The sequence below is a fragment of the Phyllobates terribilis genome, unplaced genomic scaffold (assembly GCF_046119375.1).
Source record: "Phyllobates terribilis strain yellow unplaced genomic scaffold, ASM4611937v1 Scaffold_1__5_contigs__length_1240528914, whole genome shotgun sequence".
NCBI classification, from domain to species: Eukaryota; Metazoa; Chordata; class Amphibia; order Anura; family Dendrobatidae; genus Phyllobates; species Phyllobates terribilis.
The window spans coordinates 965,542,100-965,567,144 of NW_027362761.1; the positions used below are offsets into that span (position 1 = coordinate 965,542,100).

The 25,045-nt window shown below is 42.1% G+C and overlaps 1 protein-coding gene across 3 annotated transcripts in view; it reads right to left on the reverse strand.

Moving 5' to 3' along the window:
• LRBA (LPS responsive beige-like anchor protein) overlaps positions 1-25,045 on the reverse strand; it is a 646,348-nt gene that overhangs the window by 520,548 nt on the left and 100,755 nt on the right. For all 3 annotated transcript variants that reach the window (XM_073642521.1, XM_073642520.1, XM_073642519.1), the window contains exons 30-33: positions 15,611-15,741; positions 8,593-8,671; positions 6,182-6,315; positions 1,853-1,914 (exon numbers count right to left, since the gene is read on the reverse strand). In XM_073642521.1, the coding sequence (XP_073498622.1) occupies positions 1,853-1,914; positions 6,182-6,315; positions 8,593-8,671; positions 15,611-15,741 (406 nt within the window). The remainder of the gene's footprint in view (positions 1-1,852; positions 1,915-6,181; positions 6,316-8,592; positions 8,672-15,610; positions 15,742-25,045) is intronic.

The window sequence follows — 25,045 nt, forward strand, 5'->3', positions numbered from 1 at the left end:
TTATTGAGGGTGTCTTGATAATTGCCAATAATTTCCATCTATTGTCTATTCCATTTGCACAACAGCATGTGAAATTGATTGTCAATCAGTTTTGCTTCCTAAGTGGACAGTTTGATTTCACAGAAGTTTGACTTACTTGGAGTTATATTCTGTTGTTTAAGTGTTCCCTTTATTTTTTTGATTAGTGTATACGGTGAAAAGCTCCAGAGAAAATATACTATTTAGATCCAGCCAAGAGCCGTAGCCAGAGACCAGACTGGCTTCGCCCACGGTCGGCTTTTACTAGCACCGCTGCACACAGCCGACAGGTCTATTTCTTGTGTGTACATTGGGAGAGACCCATCAATAACATGTGCTGGGAGGAGGCGGCCGGGGAAGGAGGGGGGCACCAGACTAGTTTATTCTCCAGCTCACTCTTCAAAGTATATCTATGAAACTCTGGAGCGTTTCACAGTATAATATTTCTGACTGTAGTCATAGAGCCAGGTTGCGATTCATGCTGCCTGTGGTTTGGGCAGCATGAACTGCTTGAAGTAATCCTTTTAAGATGAATTTCTTCAATGCTAGGGTACTTGGGTTATATTGGCTCTTTCAGACTACATTGAATAGTTATAACACTGAGGCTCAACGTAAGAAGGCACATCTCAGCATGGACTCTCCCCTGCCAAAGGTGTCCCCATTATTCCAACTCAATCATTATATCTTTCATGCTTAACAATGACTTCTTACTTAAGTACAGATGTAGAAAGGTTATTAGTGTTGAGCGAGTATGTTCTGTTAACCCTTTCGGCGAGTATACTCGGGCGAGCACCGAGTAGTTACAGCTGCTCGGTGTTATGTTTAAATCACTCCCGCGTGCATGATTTGCGACTGTTTGACAGCTTTAATACATGTGAGGAATGATTGAGGAATGCAAAAGAAATACATGTAATAAAGTTGTCAAACAGTTGCAAATCATGCACACGGGAGTGATTTAAACATAACACCGAGCTGCTGTAACTACTCGGGGCTCGCCCGAGCTTACTCGGCGAAAGGGTTAACAGAACATACTCGCTCAACACTAAAGGTTATACTTACTCGTAATGCACAGTCTTGATAATGTCACAAAGATATTTCACTTAAGAGGATTAAGATAATTTACAATTGGACAAGCCATTGACAAAAATTTCAATTTAAGTCAAATTACCCATTTTTTGCCATGACATCCCAGTGCTGTGTTACCAGAGTCAATTTAACCTTTGTTAGATCTGTAATACAGAGGAAACCACCCTAAAATGTACCCTATACTTAGGCATCACATAAAATCCGCAAAAAAACAACTTTATGAGGTGCATATCGCAATACCTCTTAGGCTAGGGTCAGACGGCAGTAAATTCTCTCATCCCAGAGAATCTGGAAGATTATGCAAATGACACTGACCAAACTCTGATCAGAGTGTCACCATAGTGTGGTCAGATCCTCTCGGATGGGAGAACCGTATTACACTGAAGAGATGAAGAACAAAATTTCTCCATCTTCTCCAATGTGTCAGCGCCCAGAAATCGTACGGCACTCAGATGATTTCCACGCACTCACTGAGTTGCATGGCAGAGTTCGATCTGAATATCGGATATAACTCTGACATGCTGTGATTTTTTCCTCAGATTGGCTCGGATCAGATAGACCAACAATGGCCCCAGAGCGATCTGATGTTTTGTGTTGTGCACCTGGCCAGCTACAACTACGCATATGGACGTCGTCTTGTGGATTTTATATGATGCCTGAATAAAAGTAGGATTTCCAAGAACCCTGTGCGCTGGAAAATCCACCTTTCACTGCATAATAATGTATGACAGTATTTAATTATACATACCTGGGAACAGAGAAGCATGACCAATTCCACAACAGAGCTACTAGACTTCATGCACACCAGGCCTTTAAAAAAAACAAAAACAAAAAAAAAGATAATTTACCATCAGAGGAAAAAAAATAAGAATCAACATAAAGATGGGATACAATATTTATTATAATTTATACCAATGCAGGTGCAGAATATTACGATGATTGGCCCACCATAAATACTTATCACCTTCCCATGGATTCCCACCAAGAGAAAGGCTCTGATCTAAATGATATTTTATGGTGGGAAAACTTTATTAATAATGGTTTATTCTAGTTCCAGTGAGTTTCCAATATGCTGTGAATGGTATTACATGAACCTTGCTACCTTACCAGGTCTCCCTCACGGGGTCTGTTTGACAACTTGCTTTCTGTACCAAAGTACATGCACCCAATATGGCATATTTATTACATTTAAACAGCTCATTTTTATTTCCATGAAGTATAATATTAGACACATACTAGCTAGGAGGTGGCGGAAACAAAGGTAAGAAGTAGGGAAAAAAAGGTTGTTTTTCCTCACTGCCAAGTATACCAATGATAATTACAGAGAAAGGAGCAAGAACCAGAATAAAGGAATGAGGTTTATTGTCGGCGTGTTTCCCTGGAATTATCATTGGTATATTTGACAGTGCAAGAGACTTGTATCGTGGACAGTCATGCAGGTCTGCAGCAGCCTTATTCAGCACATTGTCTGCTGTGGTTCAGAACCTGATCAGGTGAGCAATTCCCTATACTGCAGCGTCCCTTTCACTCAGATAAGACACTATTGCCCCATTGCTTCTACGTAGAAGAGCACAAACAAATGTCAGACAGACAATTCGCAGAATAAAGATGCTCATAATATTTCTTTATTATGTATTAATCATACATTTATAATGAATCATGAAGATGTTGGGGTTTCTTTGCACGTTGCATTAAGACGTGTAAAACATACAGTACGGACCAAAAGTTTGGACACACCTTCTAATTTAAAGATTTTTCTGTATTTTCATGACTATATTTTCTGTATATTTCATAACTAGTCACCGGAAATGGTCTTCCAACAATCTTGAAGGAGTTCCCAGAGATGCTTAGCACTTGCTGGCCCTTTTGCCTTCACTCTGCGGTCCAGCTCACCCCAAACCATCTCGATTGGGTTCAGGTCTGGTGACTGTGGAGGCCAGGTCATCTGGCGTAGCACCCCATCACTCTCTTTCTTGGTCAAATAGCCCTTACACAGCTTGGAGGTATGTTTGGGGTCATTGTCCTGTTGAAAAATAAATGATGGTCCAACTAAAAGCAAACCGGATGGAATAGCATGCCGCTGTAAGATGCTGTGGTAGCCATGCTGGTTCAGTATGCCTTCAATTTTGAATAAATCCCCAACAGTGTCACCAGCAAAGCACCCCCACACCATCACACCTCCTCCTCCATGCTTCACGGTGGGAACCAGGCATGTAGAGTCCATCCGTTCACCTTTTCTGCGTCGCACAAAGACACTGTGGTTGGAACCAAAGATCTCAAATTTGGACTCATCAGACCAAAGCACAGATTTCCACTGGTCTAATGTCCATTCCTTGTGTTCTTTAGCCCAAACAAGTCTCTTCTGCTTGTTGCCTGTCCTTAGCAGTGGTTTCCTAGCAGCTATTTTACCATAAAGGCCTGCTGCACAAAGTCTCCTCTTAACAGTTGTTGAAGAGATGTGTCTGCTGCTAGAACTCTGTGTGGCATTGACCTGGTCTCTAATGTGAGCTGCTGTTAACCTGCGATTTCTGAGGCTGGTGACTCGGATAAACTTATCCTCAGAAGCAGAGGTGACTCTTGGTCTTCCTTTCCTGGGGCAGTCCTCATGTGAGCCAGTTTCATTGTAGCGCTTGATAGTTTTTGCAACTGCACTTGGGCACACATTCAAAGTTTGCCCAATTTTTTGGAATGACTGACCTTCATTTCTTAAAGTAATGATGGCCACTCGTTTTTCTTTACTTAGAATTTGTATTACGGCAAGAAAAAAGAAGCTAACAGTCGATTCAGTAGGACTATCAGCTGTGTATCCACCTGCCTTCTGCACAACACAACTGATGGTCCCAAACCCATTTATAAGGCAAGAAATCCCACTTATTAAACCTGACAGGGCACACCTGTGAAGTGAAAACCATTTCCGGTGACTACCTCTTGAAGCTCATCAAGAGAATGCCAAGAATGTGCAAAGCAGTCATCAAAGCAAAAAGTGGCCACTTTGAAGAACCTAGAATATAAGACATATTTTCAGTTGTTTCACACTTTTTTGTTAAGTATATAATTCCACATGTGTTAATTCATAGTTTTGATGCCTTCAGTGTGAATGTACAATTTTCATAGTCCTGAAAATACAGAAAAATCTTTAAATGAGAAGGTGTGTCCAAACTTTTGGTCTGTACTGTATGCCATGCAAAATCTTTATATCGAAAACCGCATTTTCATTATATATGCAGAGAAGGGAAATGGGTCATTGACCTTTGCCTTCTCCACCGTAGTCCCTTTACTTCAGCCCTCTAGCTATCAATCAAGTTTCCATTTTGCTTAGTGGCAGCAGACGTCCCAAAAACTCTTATTAGTACTTTGACCCTTGGCCCCATATTAAACCTAAGCAAACCTAAGTTACCAACATGATATTTCATATCGTTTATAACCCCAAGATTGAGCTGGATGAACTAGATCTGGTAGAAACCTGGTGTAGATATGGCCAGACAGCTTATATAGTACATTTTATTTGACCAATTCATATACATTATTGACACAATGTAATCCAGGCATTCATAACCAGAACCTTGTAAAAATCACGCAATACAATATATTTCATGGTTCCCCAAGTAGGCTTACACATTTTCTATCTTGGCATGAAATAGGTCCTGTAATTCAAAACCAGGGGTCTATGTAAAATCTCTGGGGTCTCATAAAATCTCTAGCGTCTCATATAGTAAAATAAAGAAGCTAGAACTGGTGATGACATTACCTTGGTGCAATACCAACCAGTGACGAAAGGAAGTTTGACCAGAGAGACATCAACAGCTGGCTATGCACCTGAAAGTTTTGGGCACTTTTTCCTATGGGTAAATGGGGCTGGACATAAAGTGAAGTAGTTACTCTATCCATGTCGGCAGTGGTTGTCTCATTGGTGATTATACCAGTATAAACGTGGCCCATATACACAAGATGGCTGTTCGCACAAATGTTGGATTGACAGCCAGCAATCTCTCGACTGCCAGATGCTCTTCAACACTCATCTTAGCCGAGTGTTCATGTGTTTTCACCGGAAGAAGAGAAATTCCGTTGAACATTTCTGAGACTGGCTTATCTAACCTGAAAACAAAAGGTTCAGGCATAGAAAATCCACCTACCCAATTTTTCTTTCCCAGAAATATCATCTTTTGGAGGAAGAGTTGGAAGGCCCCCATACACCGATCCTGATGAGCAGGTATGGCCTACTTTCATATATTGTTTAAGGGGGCTTTAAGAACTGTATTACTCTGATGTCACAAAAAACATTATATGTGGAATACTTTTTTTTTTTCTGACCCTCTTAATAAAAACCTGACATTATCTTTAATGTTGTAGTGCTATGAAATGATTATAAGTAAAAAGCCCAACATGTCAGAAAATAACCATACAATCTCAATATTCATGTAGGAAATGCATATCAGACATTTAAGGGTGTTTGGATACCCAGTGGCCTGTTAATGGGACTTTAGGAAACAAGCTACAAAAATAAGGAAAGGTTATTAAAGCCAGTTTGCAAAATATGTGGTATTAGTTATGAGAAACTAATGTTATATCGCTGACATAGTCTCTCTAAATTAGCTACAAACAATTTCTATAAGTTCCAGAAGTACCAAGTAGGTAAAACTCCGCTTTTACAGGGAAGTATGCCAATGTTTAATCTTTAACATACAGAAATAGACATAAGCAAACCCAATCAAAATTCAGCTCTCCATCTATAGGCTTTTAGGGACATGTTCACATGTGTTAGATTTTGTGCAGATTCTGCTTTTAAAACTTCATTATTTCTGATGAAAATCCACATCCCATAAAAATTTATTCAGGTAACCCCTTTCACACTGTTTGAAAAATGTATACTTGTTTCCACTGGATCCACTAAGAACAGCCGAAGATTACACTGAACTTAATGCAGAGCGTCAAACATGTGAACAAGCCCCTATCTGCATCTACAAGAGACATTTACACAAACACACACAAACACAAACACTTGGAGGTCCAGCAGCTACACATGGGCATAACAAGATGCAGCTGATGTTACCTTCCAATAAAACAGCATAATACTTACTTGTCCCCTCTATCAGTAACTCTTGGCCATGACTTCCTAGAAGCGTACGAGATAGAAATGGGGCGAAGTCCACAAAGATCTCCCTCAGGAGTGGAGCAGCCTTTTCCAGTGCATGTTCAAGCCTCTCTGTAATACTAACCGTAAGAAAAAGTCAAACTCAAAATATGGAAAAAGTCAGAAACCCAATTAACATTCAAAGATGGATGATGCTTTGAGGGGTTCCTGCCTTGAGTGTCTCTACAAAGTGTCCTCATGCTGGGACCTCCAAAAATCAGATGTAACTGGTGGGCAAACCTGACAGTAAGTACATGATTCTCCTGCAGCATCAACCACAGGAAGAATTGTGCATTACACAGTGCCCATCTCAGGTGCAGTCCATGTAATGCAGGACAGGACAAGTGCTCCAGGGTAAGAGAATCTGTTTGTAACTAGACCAGATGAGGGTCCTGAAAATATGGCCCTCTATATTAATCAATTAATAGTATATTTGTAAGCAGCTTTTGCAAACTAGACAAGCCACTGTTAGGGTATGTGCACACAATGTCTTTAAAAGGGGTTGTCCACTACTCAGACAACTCCATCTTAACCCCTGTGTTTCCCCCTTGTAAAATAATAACACCTATACTCCCATCCGAAGCAGTTCAAGTGGTGTCGGTACTGGCTGTCCAAGGGATCACGTGGCATTATTAGCTCACGGGATGCCTGTGGCAAAATCAGTGGCTGCTTCACTCTCCCCACCTTCAGACAAATCACATACATCTGAAGCAGAAGCTTTTATTTCCTCCAAAAGCATGTGATTTGTCTGAAGGGGGCGTGAGTGAAGCAGCTTCGCTAGCAATTTTGACGTTGTTTTTGTTGGCGGCTCCGCAATCACTGTCTTTTTTTTCTATATTTAAACAATTAGGTTATGTGCCCACGATGCAGAAATGCTCTGGATTTTTTCCTGAGCGTTTCTGCATCTCCCTGGCAGGAAAAAATACATGCGGATTGTACATGCGGATTGTACATGCGTTTTCCTGCCAGGGACATGCGGATGTGAAGAGTTCTTCACTTGCATTTCCGCATGCGGGTTGACAAGCGCTTTCCAAGCGATTTTAGCATCACTTGGAAAGTGCTTGACAACTTGGTCACACTATATAAATCCATGCAACCGGCATGGATTTATATACTGTGACCGAAAGAATGGTAAAAAATAAAAAAATAAATATATACTTACCCTCTCATGACCCCCAATGTCTTGCTTTCCTCCGTCCTGGCTGCCTGCAGCGGTACACTGAAGGACCTGCCAACGTCAGCGTCGCGTGACCAGTCACATAACTGACGTCAGCGCAGGTCCTTCAGTCCATCGCGATCTGCCAGCATGAAAGGACGAGTGCAGCGGGGGCTGTCAGAAGATAAATATAATCTTTATTTTTTATTTTCTTTTTTTCACACTTTCTATGGTACCCGGGTCCGGAGGAGAGTCTCCTCTCCTCTAGACCTGGGTACCATCCGCACATTGGAACGCATGCATTCCACATGTCCTTATCTAGTGAAGCGGAATGTATGCGTTCTAATGCAAGTCAATGGCAGCAAAAACGCAGCACTTCCACAAAATAATTGGTAGTGCTGCGTTTATTTTCCACAATGATAATCCGCAGCAGAAATTTCCGCAGCATGTGCAGAGCCCATGCGGATTATCATTGAGGAACATGGCAGGCCTTCTATCATACGTTTAAGCGTTTCTGCAGCGTTTTTGCCGCTGCGGAAACGCTTAAAAAACGCATCGTGGGCACACAGCCTAAGGAGAACCTGGAAGCCCTTTTGAGCTGCGTGTTGGGGATCTGGCCACACACTGCTGGCAATGACTAGACAAAGTCAAACTGTTTAAAACTGGCCATACACGTTAGATGGCTGCTGGCTGAATGGCATTTGGATGATAGTTCGGCTGACGGCATTCTCCGTTGTCTCTCCAGTACACTGGAGCTCTCGTCCTGCCAAGTGCTCCTCTGTCCTCTATGAGAATGCTCTCGCTAGACCTGCCTGGCGTTCACTGGGCGAACAAAGCGATCAGCAGTCCGAGATCGGACAAGCGCGATCGATATCTCTCTTGACTACCAGTTGTCCTCCTAAGGTCAGCCATACATACTAGATTCGCAATCTTCCCTGGTTTCCCTATACACATGCTCGGCTGAGCATGCATGCCCCCTCCCCCACTTAATAGGAGACTGCAGCCTTATACCACAGTCCTGAATAAGCCTTAAGACAAAAGTTCATTTTTAGTACTATTATGTCACAATCCTACATTTGCAAAGTGATTAACTAAGCAGGGTGGAAAAAAGAATATAAACAAAAATGTACTTATTTAGTTATGACCAGCAGGAGAATAATCCCCATAGGTTAACCAGTGTGATTGCAGAAGACAGACTTACCTCATGTGAGAAGCAGAGTCTTCTAGCACAGAATCCACCGCCTGGACAGATGGCAGCTTTGCATTGGAGGAGCCGCTGCCTACAGAAGGGAGAAAAGATCAAGTATTATATGTGATGTAGTCATACATGCACCCTGGTTTGTATGCACAGGAAACAAAGGCACCTCATGGCTTCTGAAGAAAAAAAAATACACATTATAACAGTATGTATGTTGATAAAATGATCACAACTATTTTTGCTTATTGGTCTCTATATAAAAAATGCCGGCAGGAACAACCAAAGTCACTTTATTTTACACACAGTTCAATTTTCACTGTATGTAGATCCTTGGGGAGAAGCAGTGTCAGAGGTTTGTTCTCTACAAAAGGGCCATTGCCAGATACCTATGCCAGCGTTATATCTTTGAGACGAACATAAGGATCAACATTCAACAGGCGTGAGAGACCCCCACAAGCTAGACTGTTGTCCAATCTTGCCGATATTGATGGGTTTGGACGAATTTAGTGTTATGTGTATGGGCGCCTTAAGCTAGGAATGACTGCTAGGAGAGAAGAGCTCGGACGCCTGCAGATTACTGAATATAGCTCTGGACTAGAATATGTACTGTAATACAAGATCAGAATAAGGTATGTCATGTACTTACAGTGTTAAGGACCATTTTATAGAGACAAACCTGGAATAAAGGCCACCATACACATTAGTCTAATGTCAGCTGAACCCAATAAATATTGACTGGTTTGACCGACGGTAGAAGGTGTAGGGAGGTGAAAATGTTGATGGCGCATATGCGATTTCAGACTGCCGATCTCATTGTTCTCCCTGAGAAAAGCCACCAGCTGACGTTTGAGCTGGCGGCTCTCAGAGATTACAGGAGTGCTCGGCTCAATGAGCACTCCTGTGTATGGGAGAGTCGGCTGAGATGGCTGCAGGCTGACCTAACAAAGCATCATGGCTATGGCCAGGATTAAAAAAACATAAATGGAGTAAATGCATCCCCATCTTTTTTTTTTTTTGTGATCAGCATTTAAAAAAAAAAAATTATATGATGACCCACTGCTATGATCCCATAATCTGCAATCTGAAAAAGTAAATTGGACAAATTTGTTCAACTCTTCTTCTTCAGCGCCCCCATGGGGTTAAGATAAAACCTTACATGGCTCCATTACAAATGGTTGCTAAAATCCTGACATAAAATGATTAAAATTGATGCTTGGAAAATTGATTTCATTAGGTGATCAACTGACCTTGCCGTTTGTAAACTAGGGGTACATACATGCAATACACTGATGTTTTGCTGTAAAACTGCAGGTGGTAGATGAGATATTACAGGAGAAGCATTGTGGATGAGAGTTCCTGAAAGCCCATGGTGTCATTTGAACGGGGTATTTTAAATCTGCAGGACATCACACTATGCAGAAGATATCACAGTGAATTTCACCCATTGCAATGCAAATACTGATAAGTGTGGAAACTCTACTGCATTTCTACATTGAAATGCACAGCATTTTTTGGCGAAGCAGACTTTTTGTAGCGGGAGGGATCCCCCACACAAAGGTTTGCTGAGGACACATACCCTTAGAGGTATTAGATAGGTTCACTGCACAAATTCCTTAGTGCTTTTCACAGGGCTCCAGGGACTCAGTGTACACATTACATTAGCATTATAGAAATAAGGGATAAAATCAGATTTGAATTGTGGAATGTGCTAAAATGAAGACTTGGTAAAAACAACCACCACAAAGATCTACAAGGACACATGGGGGCAATAACTACAGTAGCCAGTCCAAACATATGGAATGAAACCAACTTATCTCTCTCATCCCTTCACTGATAAACTGGCCCCTTCAAACTGACAGCTTTACAGACACTCACAAGAACATAAAAGAAAATGCAAATAGATCATCTGTCTAGCACCCTTCTCTGCGCAGCCTACTGAACATTCACAGTCCCCAAGGCTCTAGACAAATAATGTCTTTTGCAATAAAATATCATTTAAGACCCTTTCTCTTTCTCCTGATGCCTCATAAAAAGGCCGTAAGTATTTGTATGTTCTCTGATGTGATTTAAATCTGTTAATCTCCACCATTAAAGAGTATTACAACTTTCTAGCCATAGACTTTATTTTTCAGTGTTAGCTTTAAACGATTCAACTATTTTTTTTTAATAACCAGAACTTTTCAGTTGCTTTTTTTCCTTCCCATAGTCTTTCAATACCAATTTTGTTTTCCTAGATGTCAAAAAGTTAAAAAAAATTAAATCGCTTAAAAGGTGGCTATACACATTGTTTGAAAGTTGCTCATCAACCTATTTCTCTCTCATGTGTATGACCAGTTCTTAGACTCCAATTAAATAGGTGTCATTACTTTATTTTTTTCTACAGGATTCATGACAGTTCCCTTAGGTTTCATCTTGTAAGGGAGGATTTCGAAAAAATGAAGACCTACCCCAAATCATTTTTTAAAATTAGAATTTTATATTTTTTTTTCAAAAAAGAAAAAAACCTTCAAAAATTGTACAATGCAGTGCACGAAAATGACTCGCCACTATAGAGGGAACTGTACCTCTGGGTAAGGAGAATCCCAGCATGCCCGTGGCACCTTCCCAATATTCCACAGTACATACAGCGCTAAAGCCACAAGACCAAGGCAGGCACTATAGGAGGGGAAAGTGGGCACTTAACCGTGGCCCCCCATTCACAAAGTGGACCCCCTGCTTCCGCTGCCTCACTTGTCCATTCAACTGCAGATTCAGTGTGGCAGGGGTCTTTTCCGGTTCCTGTCAGCTTAAAGCCATATTCACACAATGCAATTGAAAAAAAAAAAAAAGCGTCAAGGCCACAACCTATGAAAGCAGCCTAATACTCTGCCCTGGCAGCTGTCATTCATCATCAGGACATAGCATACACCGTACCTTCAAGTTGTGTGTTGTGACATTGCACTACAGTGCCTGTCCGTACACCAAAAGGCAGCTGTGCTGCTGTCCCGGAGAAGCCAGAATTGGTAAGTTTTACATCACCACCAGTCACTGAGTGAGCGAAACAGAACGCTTGCATTCACATGTTGAGGTCAAGTTGTGTTTTGTTTGGGGTTTTTTTTTTTCCAACTCTTAAAAATCGAGTCACAAATGTTATGGTTCTACCGCAATTGTGGCAAACAAACATGTGAGCACCGCCTGAAACTCTGTTGTGTTTTCTGGGGTCTGATTAGATTGGGGTGCTGACAGCAATGCTAACACCTAAAAAAATTAATGTGAGGACACCGGAAAAATAAAAAAGCAAAACAAACCCCATACAAGTAGTAATAAAAATTCTAATTCATTAAAGAGGTTGTCCAGACTGAATAAAATGTTGCCCAGTGGCGAGGATTCACTAAAAGTAAAATTAATCATAGCTACCTACTGTCATCATCCTAGATCCAGAGCACACCGCTTCATCTGCACCTGAAGGAATGACGGACCAATCAGTTGTGATAGTCTGCAGTAGTCAGGTGACTTGAACAGAGCACCACAAGACGTCTTTCTGCCAACCTCTGCATCTTATCACAGGCACAGTAACCGGTGAACAGCATGATCTACACTTAAGGTGCTGGTAGAGACCCAAGAACTCCCTGCGATGAATCCAACTGGATGACAAGTGGGGGCATCATTGATTTTGCAATTTTTTAATCAAAACTTTTGCAGGGTGCCGCACTCCAGGAACTGGGGCCTCATTTTGAATTTTGCCCAGGACCACAATATGCCTGTAGCCCCCAGACAGAATCAGCAGCAAGAGAAGAAAGGAGGATATTATACAGCAATACTGAGCTCCTCTATGAATTTAAATATGCAAAGAGCCTCTTCAGAGACAAATAGGGATCAAACTCTACTACCACTTACTAGAAGTAACAGTCCTATTAGGCAATATCGATCTTTTCACCAGACTTGCCACATGACTAAAGGATAAGAATCCAAACCAGTAACCGCATTTACCATCACCTGCTTTGGGGTATTTGCCCCTCATTAGTGCAAAGCTGGGTAAGAGGCCTTTGCTACATGAAATAGGTGGCACTAGAGTTCTGGTTATCTTCTTGAAGAGGCTATTTGCATAGTTAAAGTGTCTTATATTCACTTGAACTACTGATTTTAGCAAACAGTGAACCATTAAAACCACAGATAACTTCTTTAAAGAAAAAATGGTATGAGTGAAATAACCAGCTATAGACATAATTAGGAGCACTGAGGTATCTACAATGACTGCATCAGAAGTGTAATCCACAAAGTTAGAAGGTCATCAGAACCGTATACTGTATGTTTTCACAAGAGGACAGAACATGTTTTTTCCTTTAATCTCTTTCTCAGTGTTTTGTTTGGACCATTTCTGAATCTAAAAATGAGCTCACATGTTTTATCAAGTAAATGATTGTTACTTTTTCACATAATTGTGTTTTTGCTTGTATAGAACAAGTCAAAATGTTGAGTTGTGAAGCTGGCAATAATAAATGCTTTCTTGCCTCATTTGGATAAATTCGCTTTCATTTTGCTCTGATCTCATGACTACGTTATATTTAGGCTACAATTATGTCAATTATTTGCTTCAGTGTGTCTGGGGATTTCAGTCTGACCAGTAAGAATACACACATTCCCCTCCTTCCGTAGCCCATCATGGCAAATTACAAGTACGGATTTACTGCACACACTGCTGGGGCTTTATCAAGTCCATTTGGCATATTTATTGTACGGTGTTCATCTATGCCCCGCAAGCAATGCAAACAGAATTCCAGTCATACTACAGCACTGTGATCCCTGCAAGCAGTGTTCCCAGAGTAGGTGTAAATGGCAGGCCGTGTAAACAGGATTGTTTTAGCTGCCAGTGGGAATGATACACTGGCCATAGGCAGCCCGTCACCAATATAGGAAAGATATTACATAGACCGAAAGATCCAGGGGACTTGTCAACTGGAGTAAAAGGCTGCACATGCAGAAGTGTCAGAAGCAGACATGAAAAATCACTATCTTCAATAAATGGCAACTGAGTGATTGTAAAGATAAGGGAGGAAATCGCACATGATCTCCCAGTCAGCCTCCACATTTATACAACAAGGGCCTGAACTACAGATATTGGTCTTCACGGATACCATTAGCCAGATACAAAGAGTGGGACTGAAAGCGGAGTCCAACTAATGTCCTGAAAAACAGGACTTAAAGAGGACCTTTCACCAAATGTTTTCTTTTGAACTGGACACAATGTAATGCAAAGCGGAATACAACAACATTTTCTTTTTTTTATATCACCTCTGCGTTGCGGAGATATTCCAGATCAAGGTATTTGGCTCCTAATAAGCTAACTTTAGTTCAGTTTAAGTGGGTGTCAGTTTTCATTGGGAGAATGTACTTTTTTTCCTTGTATGATATTGCCCAATCATAAGCAGGAAGCAAAAACAGCAGAAAAAGAACACGCCCCCACAATAACTCAGAGCCGGATCCTCACGGTAGGTTCAAACAAGCGTATAAAAAAAATTGTTCAGAATTTCATTCAGAAAACTCGGATAATTTTTGTCCTCACTCGTCATCCGTGTGCAACCTGTTCACAGTCCGTATACAATTCCTTTTTTATGGCAGCAGCTATTAATCATTCATAAGACCATTTACCATTTTCAATGTTAGAGAATGGCAATGTGTCTGTAAAATATTGGATGCTATACCGTGGCTCTATATGGCATACAATGTTTTTTTGCACACCGATAGATTTGTATGGGTTAGTCTAATCCGATGTACAGAAAGTTTTCTCACATGCAGATTCAATCAGTGAAAAAAATCACCTGCATAGTCCCATTGAACAACATTGGTGCAAGTGTTGTCGGTTTTTTTTTTCAGCACATGGACTGAAAATAGGATCCTGTGAATGAGCCCTTAAAGTGGCCAGTTATTGCTTTTTTTCTTAATCCTAGATGCTCCCCTGATTATTCCATTGTTGTTGTTTTTTCTTTTAAATCCCACAAAGGATTCTAGAGATATAGGCCTTCTTACTTGGTGTTAATTTTTATGGCTTCACAATGGGGCGTTGCACACAGGGTAATAAGCAGAGCAGCCTAAAGACAACACCACAAGAGAATCCTGTGAGCACTGACCCTTTGGTAAAAACAATAAAAATTAGCAATAAATTAAAAAAAGCCATATTTCTAGAGCCATATGGGGAAAAATAAAAAAAGAAAAAAAACTAAGAAGCAGTGGGAATAAAATAAGAGCAAATAGTGGCTACTTTTGATACAGTGCCAGTTCCTCTTTAACGCACCCACTCTACTCTCCCATACGCAAACACTCAACTGTTTTTTCCATAGGGAGAGCAGTGTAAGCAGCTGCCAGACCTTTCCAGCAAAGGCTTATCGCTAGAGAAAGCTAAAATAAAAGATTAGAAAAACAAATGATCGGTGGGATCCTGCCAAAATCATCAGTTTTGACATATGTAATTTGTAGGATAATTTTTAAGCCCCTCAAAAAATATTGGCTATTCGGCCAATCATTTGGCTGGCAGCTATCTCAGCAGTCTCTTCCACACACAGGAGAGCTTGTTGAGCCGAGTGCTCCTGTGCTCTCTATGAGAGAGGCAGTGCCAGACATCTCTTGCGGCAACTTCATGGAGAACAAAAGGATCAGCAATCCAAAATCGAAAAAGCTAGATCCCCATAATCAAGTGTCCGGGGCTCCCATACACATCAGTCTGTTGACTGAACCCGACATAACTAATGCACACAGGGATATTAGCTTGCGAAATAAAAGTCTGATCAATTGAAACACTAATAGACCATAAGATAAGAACTTTGTTTAAAACACATGTCTACAATCTGCCCTTTAATACGAGTTCTTTTTACGTTTTGGGTTGATCATTGAGAACTAATTGTCTTATGTGTGCATTGTAAACCCTATAAAGTCAAGGTGAGAAGCATGTCGTGTCATTTCTTTATTCTTATAATAACTATACCTAAGGCCATGTTGCAAATGGCTAGAAATTGTTTCTTGGCATTTGAAGAGACCAATAACCTACCAGATGATTCTCTGTCCGCTTCTGCAGTTTGGGAAGCTTCCATAGACGACACAACACTGACTGCATGTGGGGCAGCACTGACAGGGGACGGCGTGGGGGCAGCAGACTTCTTCTGAGCTATTACGACACTCCTGTGTGGGGGGGGGGGGAATAAGAAAAAAAAAACAAAAAAAAAAAAACAAAGGGTGATGGTTATTAACAGATTTAAAACCAAGTGTATTACTACGTTATTAAAAGGCCATTATTACTAGAGATGAGCGGTGTTCGACTCGAACTGTTCGCCAATCTCAAATTCGAGCTGTTTCGGGCGGTGTTCGACGAACAATTTGCAAAAAATTCGGCTGTTCGAAGTTATGTTCGATAACTGTTCGTGCACCAAAAGAATAACTGGCTTTTTTCACAGTAATATTGTTAATTAGTGATGAGAGAGCATGCTCGCCACTGCTTGGTACTCGCCCAAGCATCTCAGTACTCGAGATGCTCGGGCGGGAGCTCGGGTCCCCATCCTGCACATTTGGCGCTATTTAGAGCACCAATCATGCAGGGATTGTCTGTCACTCACTGTAATGTCACAGCCATGGTGGTTGTGGCATTACAGGGATTGCCCAAATCGATCGGAACAGTGCTCACAGTGAAACACGAAAAGCCGGCAATTCAGCAGCGGCATACACCGGTACCCGACAATTTAGAACAGAAAGAATAAAGCATCACACATAGATTAGATAGATAGAAACATGTCAGTCACATATATATGAAGTACAGTGACAGTGTTGGTTACTGTACTTGTCATTTAATGTTAAAATAAAGGATTTATTTAAAAAAAAATTGGCGTGGGGTTCCCCGTAATTTTAGTCTCTAGCGGAGGTTAAGCAGACGGCTGGGGCAGCTGTTTAAAGCCTGGGAAGGGAGTAATACCCACGGAGCTTCCCAGGCTACTAATATTAGCCCCCAGCTGAATGCCTAGCCTTTACTAGCTATTAAAATGGGGGACCCAAAAAAAAAAAAAAAATGGCGTGGGGACATGACAGGCTGGATCGCAGCAGAAAGCTGCCATCCAGCTTGCCATGCCGCAGACACTGAGAAGCGCATGCATGCTTGCGCTCCTCAGTGTCTCGCTGTGACGGCATCCAGATGAGCAGAGTTCATGCCCAATCAAATCCGCTCACCTCATGCATGTGGGAGAATTCTCATGCGCATGCGGTGCCGGCAAATGACGTCACCGCTTGATCAGGAGAATTTTCCCACGCTGGGACGGCAATGAGATGGCAGGTTGGATGGTAGCAGAACGCTGCCATCCAGCATGCCATCCTTCAGAGACACTGCAGAGAGCAGGCATGCTTGCGCTCTGCAGTGTCTCTGAAGGATGCCAAGCTGGATGGAAGCGCTCTGCTGCGATCCAGCGCTTCAGAGACACTGCAGGTAGCGCTTCAGAGACACTGCAGAGCGCAAGCATGCCTGCGATCTGCAGTATCTCTGAAGGATGACAAGCTGGATGGCAGCGCTCTGCTGCGATCCAGCCTGTCATCTCAATGCCATCCCAGCGTGGGAGAATTCTCCTGCTCAAGCCGTGAGCGCAGGAGAATTCTCCCACGCTGTCAGTGACATGCATGAGGTGAGCTGAGTTCATTGGACATGAACTCTGCTCATCTGGATGCCGTCACAGCCAGACACTGAGGAGCGCGAGCATGCCTGCACTTCTCAGTGTCTGCGGCATGGCAAGCTGGATGGCAGCGTTCTGCTGCACTCCAGCCTGTCATGTCAATGTAGCAGAGCTGAAGCTGCCCTGGGAACCATGGAAAGGTAAGGATGAGGTTGGTTTATTATTTTACTTTTATTGCAGAAGACATTGGTTTCAGCTGGAATGGGGGTGATGGTAAGTATGGTTTAATTTAGAACAATAAAGGAATGTGTGTTTATTTCAATTAAAGGACTTTATTCTGGGTGTTTTTTTTAAATACTTTACTAGAAATTCATTGCGGTCATATCTAATATTGGCGTGACCCCATGAATTTCGGACTTAGGGCCAGCTGATAATACCAAGCTGGCCCTAACCGCTTTATTACCCAGTGAGCCACCGCACCAGGGCCCTGGATGAGTTGGGTACAGCGCCAGAAGATGGCGCTTCTATGAACGCGCCATTTTCTGGGGTGGCTGCGGACTGCAATTCGCAGCGGGGGAGATGGGGGGGGGGGCAGAAAGCTTGGGCCTCCCTGCACTGCGGATTCCAGCCCCCAGCTGCCTAGTTGTACCTGGCTGGACACAAAACTAGGGCAAAGCCCGTTTGTTTTTGTTTTTTTTAATTATTTCATGAAATTCATGAAATAATTAAAAAAAAAAAAAAAAAAAGCGGCTTCCCTATATTGCTCTTGCCAGGTACAAATAGGCAGCTGGGGGTTGGGGGCAGCCCGTTCCTGGATGCTGTACCTGGCTGGCATACAAAAATATGGTGAAGCCCATATCAAAATTTTTGGGAAAAAATAATTAAAAAATAAAAAATAATTTAGGGACTGCATCTTAATTAACCCCTCAAGCTTTCTGGGCACCCCCGCTGCAAATTGCAGTCCGCAGCCACCCCAGAAAATGGCACGTTCATAGAAGCGCCACCTTCTGGCGCTGTACCCAACTCATGCAGGGCCCTGGTGCAGTGGCTCACTGGGTAATAAAGGGGTTAGGGCCAGCTTGGCATTATCAGCTGGCCCTAAGCCCGATATTCATGGGGTCACGCCAATATTAGACATAACCGCCATGAATATCTAGTAAAGTATTTAAAAAAAACACAACACCCAGAATAAAGTCCTTTAATTGAAATAAACACACATTCCTTTAATGTTCTAAATTAAACTCTACTTACCGTATCACCCATTCCAGCTGAAGCCAATGTCTTCTGCAATAAAAGTAAAATAATAAACCAACCTCATCCTTACCTTTCCATGGTTCCCAGGACGGCTTCAGCTCTGCTACATTGACATGAGCGGCTGGATCACAGCAGAAAGCTGCCATCCAGCTTGCCATGCCGCAGACACTGAGAAGCACAGGCATGCTTGCGCTCCTCAGTGTCTCGCTGTGACGACATCCAGATGAGCCGAGTTCATGTCCAATGAACTCAGCTCACCTCATGCACGTCACTGACAGCGTGGGAGAATTCTTCTGCGCATGCGGTGCCGGCAAATGACGTCACCGCTTGAGCAGGAGAATTCTCCTACACTGGGATGGCATTGAGATGACAGGCTGGATGGTAGCAGAACGCTGCCATCCAGCTTGTCATCCTTCAGAGATATTGCCTGCGCTCTGCAGTGTCTCTGAAGGATGGCATGCTGGATGGCAGCGTTCTGCTACCGTCCAGCCTGCCATCTCAATGCCGTCCCAGCGTGGTAAAATTCTCCTGCTCAAGCGGTGACATCATTTGCCGGCACCGCATGCGCAGGAGAATTCTCCCACGCTGTCAGTGACGTGCATGAGGTGAGCAGAGTTCATTGGACATGAACTCTGCTCATCTGGATGTCGTCACAGCGAGACAACACTGAGGAGCGCAAGCATGCATGCGCTTCTCAGCGTCTGCGGCATGGCAAGCTGGATGGCAGCTTTCTGCTGCGATCCAGCCTCTCATGTCAATGTAGTAGAGCTGAAGCCGTCCTGGGAACCATGGAAAGGTAAGGATGTGGTTGGTTTATTATTTAACTTTTATTGCAGAAGACATTGGCTTCAGCTGGAATGGGCGTGACGGTAAGTAGAGTTTAATTTAAAACATTAAAGAATTGTGTCTTTATTTCAATTAAAGGACTTTATTCTGGGTGTTTGTGTTTTTTTAACTTTCACTATGGGGTTAGTAATGGGGGCGTCTTATAGATGCCTCTCCATTACTAACCTGGGCTTGATGTCAGCTGGCATTATAAGCTGACATCAACCCCACCGCTACAGGGCAGTGGGAAGAGCGAGGCTAAGTGCCAGAATTGGCACATCCTATGGATGCGTCGTTTCTGGGGTGGCTGACGGCTGGTGTTTCTAGCCTGGGAGGGGGCCAATATTCATGGCACCCTTCCTGGGCTATTAATATCAGCCCCCCAGCTGTCTGCCTAGCCTTTGCTAGCTATTAAAATAGGGGGGACCCCACATTTTTTTTGGGGGGGTCCCCCATTTTAATAGCTAGTAAAGGCTAGGTATTCAGCTGGGGGCTGATATTAGTAGCATGGGAAGCTCCGTGGGTATTACCCCCTTCCCAGGCTTCAAACATCTGCCCCAGCCGTCTGCTTAATCCTTTATTTTAACATTAAATGACCAGTACAGTAACCAACACTGTCACTGTACTTATTATATATGTGACTTACATGTTTCTATCTATCTAATCTATGTGTGATGCTCTATTCTATTCTATTCTGAGCAGTTTGTCAGCATTTGGACACCTTTGAAGGTGTTTTCTATGTGTTTTTCTAGGTGTTTTTGTTTGCCTGCCATTGGTTTTAATGGTGTTCATCGAACGGTTCGTCGAACACGCCGGTGTTCGACGAACCGAACCCGAACACTACGGGGGTGGCTCAACACTAAAAATTACACAACAAACATGATGAGAATTACAAGGTTGCATTTATTGTTATTACTTCACTGTGGGGTCAGTGGGTTATCATTAAACATGGACTGTAAGAACTGGAATTTACAAGAATAAAAGACTTAAGACTGATATTACAGTATATTTCCCCATTTATCGGCTTGTATACGCTATAATTATATTACTTCGATACGTATTAAGATGTGGCCACTTGCATATAAAGACTTCTACAGAATAATATGAAGCAAATTTGACATCCGCACCCATCTCCAAACACATTTTCATTATTTTTTGCTTAACTACATTGTATCAGAAGGCATCACAAATCAAATCTGTTCTCAAGGCCAGAAAAGCTGATTATAACGTTGTCCTCTGAGACACCTTGATACTTGATGACATGCAAGGCTTCCTTCCTTCTAACAAACTCCATTTCCTTAATACACAAGTCATCGTACCATGACAAGTGAATAAAGCAATAGCCAATTATTTAGCTGAAACCTTCGCGACCATTAGGAACTTCATCTCATAAATCAGAGAGCTCTTTCTATGCAATGTCATATCCACGTTCCATCGGGCTACAAAAATCAAAATGAAGCTACACTTTAGCAGTCCACTGTCATATAGAAAAGCAATGCATCTCTTATGTGTCCTAGCCAAGATCGGCAAGGATTTCAAAGAGAGGCTTACATCACTTCTGACAGAACAAGGGTGAAAAGACCAGCCACCATAAATATTCTCAGGCATAAGGTCAGTGTGTTATTAGTCCCAATTACGCAGAACTGTAAGAAGGCTTTGTGGTGCAGATAATTATTGCCTGTTGAATGAGCACAGATCACCAGACCCGGCCAGACTGCACCCTGCCATCTGAATATATGCCTACACGCCAGACATAAACCTTAAAATGCAAATACAAGTCATTACCTGACACTTCGCTTACAGATTTACACACATCATAGCTAAGTAGATCATTTTTTTTCTAACTTTTCTTATTTTAAATACTTCCCTCATGAATCTCACCAAACTCTAAGATTTAAAAAAAAAACAACAAAAAAAAACAGTCTCAGAAAAAATACAATAGCATAGAAAAAGCTGAGCAGGGATACAAGGCTGGACAAGTATAAAAGAATGAAAACAGGGTTAAAAGTTTAAAGGGAACCTGTCAGCAGGTTTTTTCTACCTAATCTGAGAGTGAATCCAAAGATGTATCACTGGGTACAGTGGTTCTGACACAAAAGCTTTCAGACTTTGCATTACAGCAGAGCTGAGGAAGCTAACCCCACCCACACCAGGCTCTGTATATACAATGTCCATAGACCGTGAGGTGCTCATCACAGGAGGGGGTGCTGCTGGACGAGGAGGCACCTGCTGCTGTGTCCAGCAATGATAACCTCCTGGTGCTAAAACAATCATTGTAAGCAATCAAAACCAATGAGCTTGATAAGAGGCATACCTGAAATCTGTGTTTTAACCCCTTTAGCATGCTAAGATTACAGATAACTGCTCATCAGAGCTCTGGATCTCTGACAATGGGGCTTTGCAGACACATCCTGAATGGAGTGAGGGTACTCATCATGCGCTGCCTGCACTGTATTGTTGTTGGACTGCTGGAAAACGTCAAGAACTGTACTCTACAGACCCATAGACAATGAATGGAGTGGAGGTTGAAATGAGCACTTCTGCTCTATATGTAGACCAGGGCTGCAAAGCCACAATCTCAAGATTGCTGGGGGTCACAGAGGTTGGATCTCCAGGAATCAGTAAATTATATATATATAGGAGATAAGTTGATTTTTGGAAATAACCCTTTAGTGCATTTGTAAAAATGATATGATGACACGTACAAAGTACAATAAAAGCAAAATATAATTAAAAGGGTCCTGTCAGATATTCTAACTTGTTTTCAATAACTGTATAAGTCTCTTTGCGCAATGCAGCCAAGTCATACATTTGATCTAAAAGCTGGGAAAAGCTCCCAGGGCACACGCCAAATATGTCCATATGACTCCATTCACCCACCCCACTGGAGGCCAACAGAGTCCATTTTTTCATGTACAGAAATATAGCCAATTCCTATATAAAGCGCCATTGCAAAAAAAAAAAAAAGAAAAAAGTCTTCCCAGTTCAAAACACACCTAAGGTGAACGGTTTGAATGCATTTGGGCAGATTTATGAATACCATCTAATTGTTAGATGGTGCAGAATTAGACAAGATGGACTTTAAATGCGACAGATTTATTAGTCAATGCGGTTTGCTAAATCGGTCATATTTTAAGACTTTTTGGTCAAAGTTTACACGGCTTATTAATCAAGCCCAGTTTCAGCAAGACCACACCCTCTTGTTGGACAAGGCAAGGAAAGTGCTGGAAGTCATGAAAGTCAGGGGGTTTTTTTGGTGCAAGTCAAGCCAGGAGTCTTGTGAATTTAGTTTAATGTTTTTTTTTTGCTTTTTTTTTTTTTTTTTTTTAAACAATAGCAGTCAATGGGTGAAGCCATTTATTGTCAAACTACTGAGTTTTCTCTTTTTAAATCTTAATGACAACAAAAAACATCCAAATGACCCTGATCAAAAGTTCACATAACCCAGTTCTTAATACCCTCTAACATCAATGACAGCTTGAAGTCTTTTGTGGTAGTTGTGGATGAGGTTCTTTATTTTCTCAGATGGTAAAGCTGCCCATTCTTCTTGGCAAAAAGCCTCCAGTTCCTGTAAATTCCTGGGCTGTCTAGCATGAACTGCGCGCTTGAGATCTCCCCAGAGTGGCTCAATGATATTGAGGTCAGGAGACTGAGATGGCCACTCCAGAACCTTCACTTTGTTCGGCTGTAGCCAATGACAGGTGGACTTGGCTTTGTGTTTTGAATCGTTGTCATGTTGGAACATCCAATTACGTCCCATGCGCAGCTTCTGGGCTGATGAGTGCAAATTTGCCTCCAGTATTTGCTGATAATGTGCTGCATTCATCTTTCCTTCAACTTTTACCAAGTTTCCTGTGCCTTTGTAGCTCACACATCCCCAAAACATCAGCGATCCACCAACATGCTTTACTGTAGGAATGGCGTTCCTTTCATCAAAGGCCTTGTTGACCTCTCTCCAAATGTAACGTTTATCGTCGTAGCCAAAAAGTAAAATTTTGGTCTCATCACTCCAAATTACCTTGTTCCAGAAGTTTTGAGGCTGTCTCTGTGCTGTTTGGCATATTGTAGGCAAGATACTTTGTTGAATTTGCGCAGTAATGGCTTTCTCTGGCGACTCTACCATGCAGCACATTTTTCAAGTGTCTCCTTATTGTGCATCTTGAAACAGCCACATGGCTAGTTTGCAGAGAATCCTGAATTTCAGCTGATGTTATTTGTGGGTTTTTCTTCACAACCCTAACAATTTTCTGGAATTTGTGGCTGAAAGTTTTTGTTTTGGTTGTCATTAAGATTTAAAAAGAGAAAACACAGTAGTTTGACAATAAATGGCTTCACCCAACCAATAACCATGCGTGGAGAAAAATTTTTTTGGGTTGTCATTCATATTCTCTGAAACAAGGCCAAAAAAGGAAAAATCATATAAAGAAAATCACATTGTATAAATTAGATAAATGTTTTTGCATTTTGCAGTGAGACATAAGTATTTGATCCCCTACAAACCATTATGAGTTCTGGCTCCTACAGACCAGTTAGATGCTCCTAATCAACTCGCTACCTGCATTAACCCTCCGTCACATACAATATCGGTTCTGACGAGTTCACATACAATGTGACTGTCAGGCGCAGGCTAGAAAAATACCTATAATATCTAATGTTTGCAATTTCAGTGCTCTAAAAGTGATCAGTGACCTTCATAGGGATGTAATAAAAGAGACTACACATAATCAGGTGCAAAAAAAACCCCATTTACTTAACATAAAACTAATAACTCTGAAATACAAACATTTCAAAACTCCCGCCAAATAAAAGAGATGTGCCTGTCAGGCCTATTGTATGTGACGGAAGGTTAAAGACAGCTGTCTTACATAGTCAACTGTATAAAAGACTCCTGTCCACAGACACAATTAATCAGTCAGACTCTCACCTCTACAACATGGGCAAGACCAAAGAGCTTTCTAAGGATGTCAGGGACAAGATCATAGACCTGCACAAAGCTGGAATGGGCTACAAAACCATAAGTAAGACACTTGGTGAGAAGGAGACAACTGTTGGAGCAATAGTAAGAAAATGGAAGAAATACAAAATGACTGACAATCGACATCGATCTGGGGCACCATGTAAAATCTCACATTGTGGGGTATCCTTGATCATGAGGAATGTGAGAGATCAGCTTAAAACTACATGGGGGAACTTGTTAATGATCTCAAGGCACCTGGGACCACAGCCACTAAGAAAACCATTGGTAACACATTACGCCTTAAAAGTTTAAAATCCTGCAGTGCCCGCAAGGTCCCCCTGCTCAAGAAGGCACATGTCCAGGCCCGTCTGAAGTTTGCCAATGAACACCTGGATGATTCTGTGAGTTATTGGGAGAAGGTGCTGTGGTCAGATGAGAAAAAAGTTGAGCTCTTTGGCATTAACTCAACTCGCCGTGTTTGGAGGAAGAGAAATGCTGCCTATGACCCAAAGAACACAGTCCCGCATGGAGGTGGAAACATTATGTTTTGGGGTTGTTTCTCTGCTAAGGGCACAGGACTACTTCACCGCATCAATGGAGAATGGATGGAGCCATGTACCGTAAAATCCTGAGTGACAACCTCCTTCCCTCTGCCAGGACATTAAAAATGGGTCGGGGGTTGAGTCTTCCAGCAAGACAATGACCCAAAACATGCAGCCAAGGAAACAAAAGAGTGGCTCAAAAAGAAGCACAGTAAGGTCATGGAGTGGCCTAGCCAGTCTCCAGACCTTAATCCCAT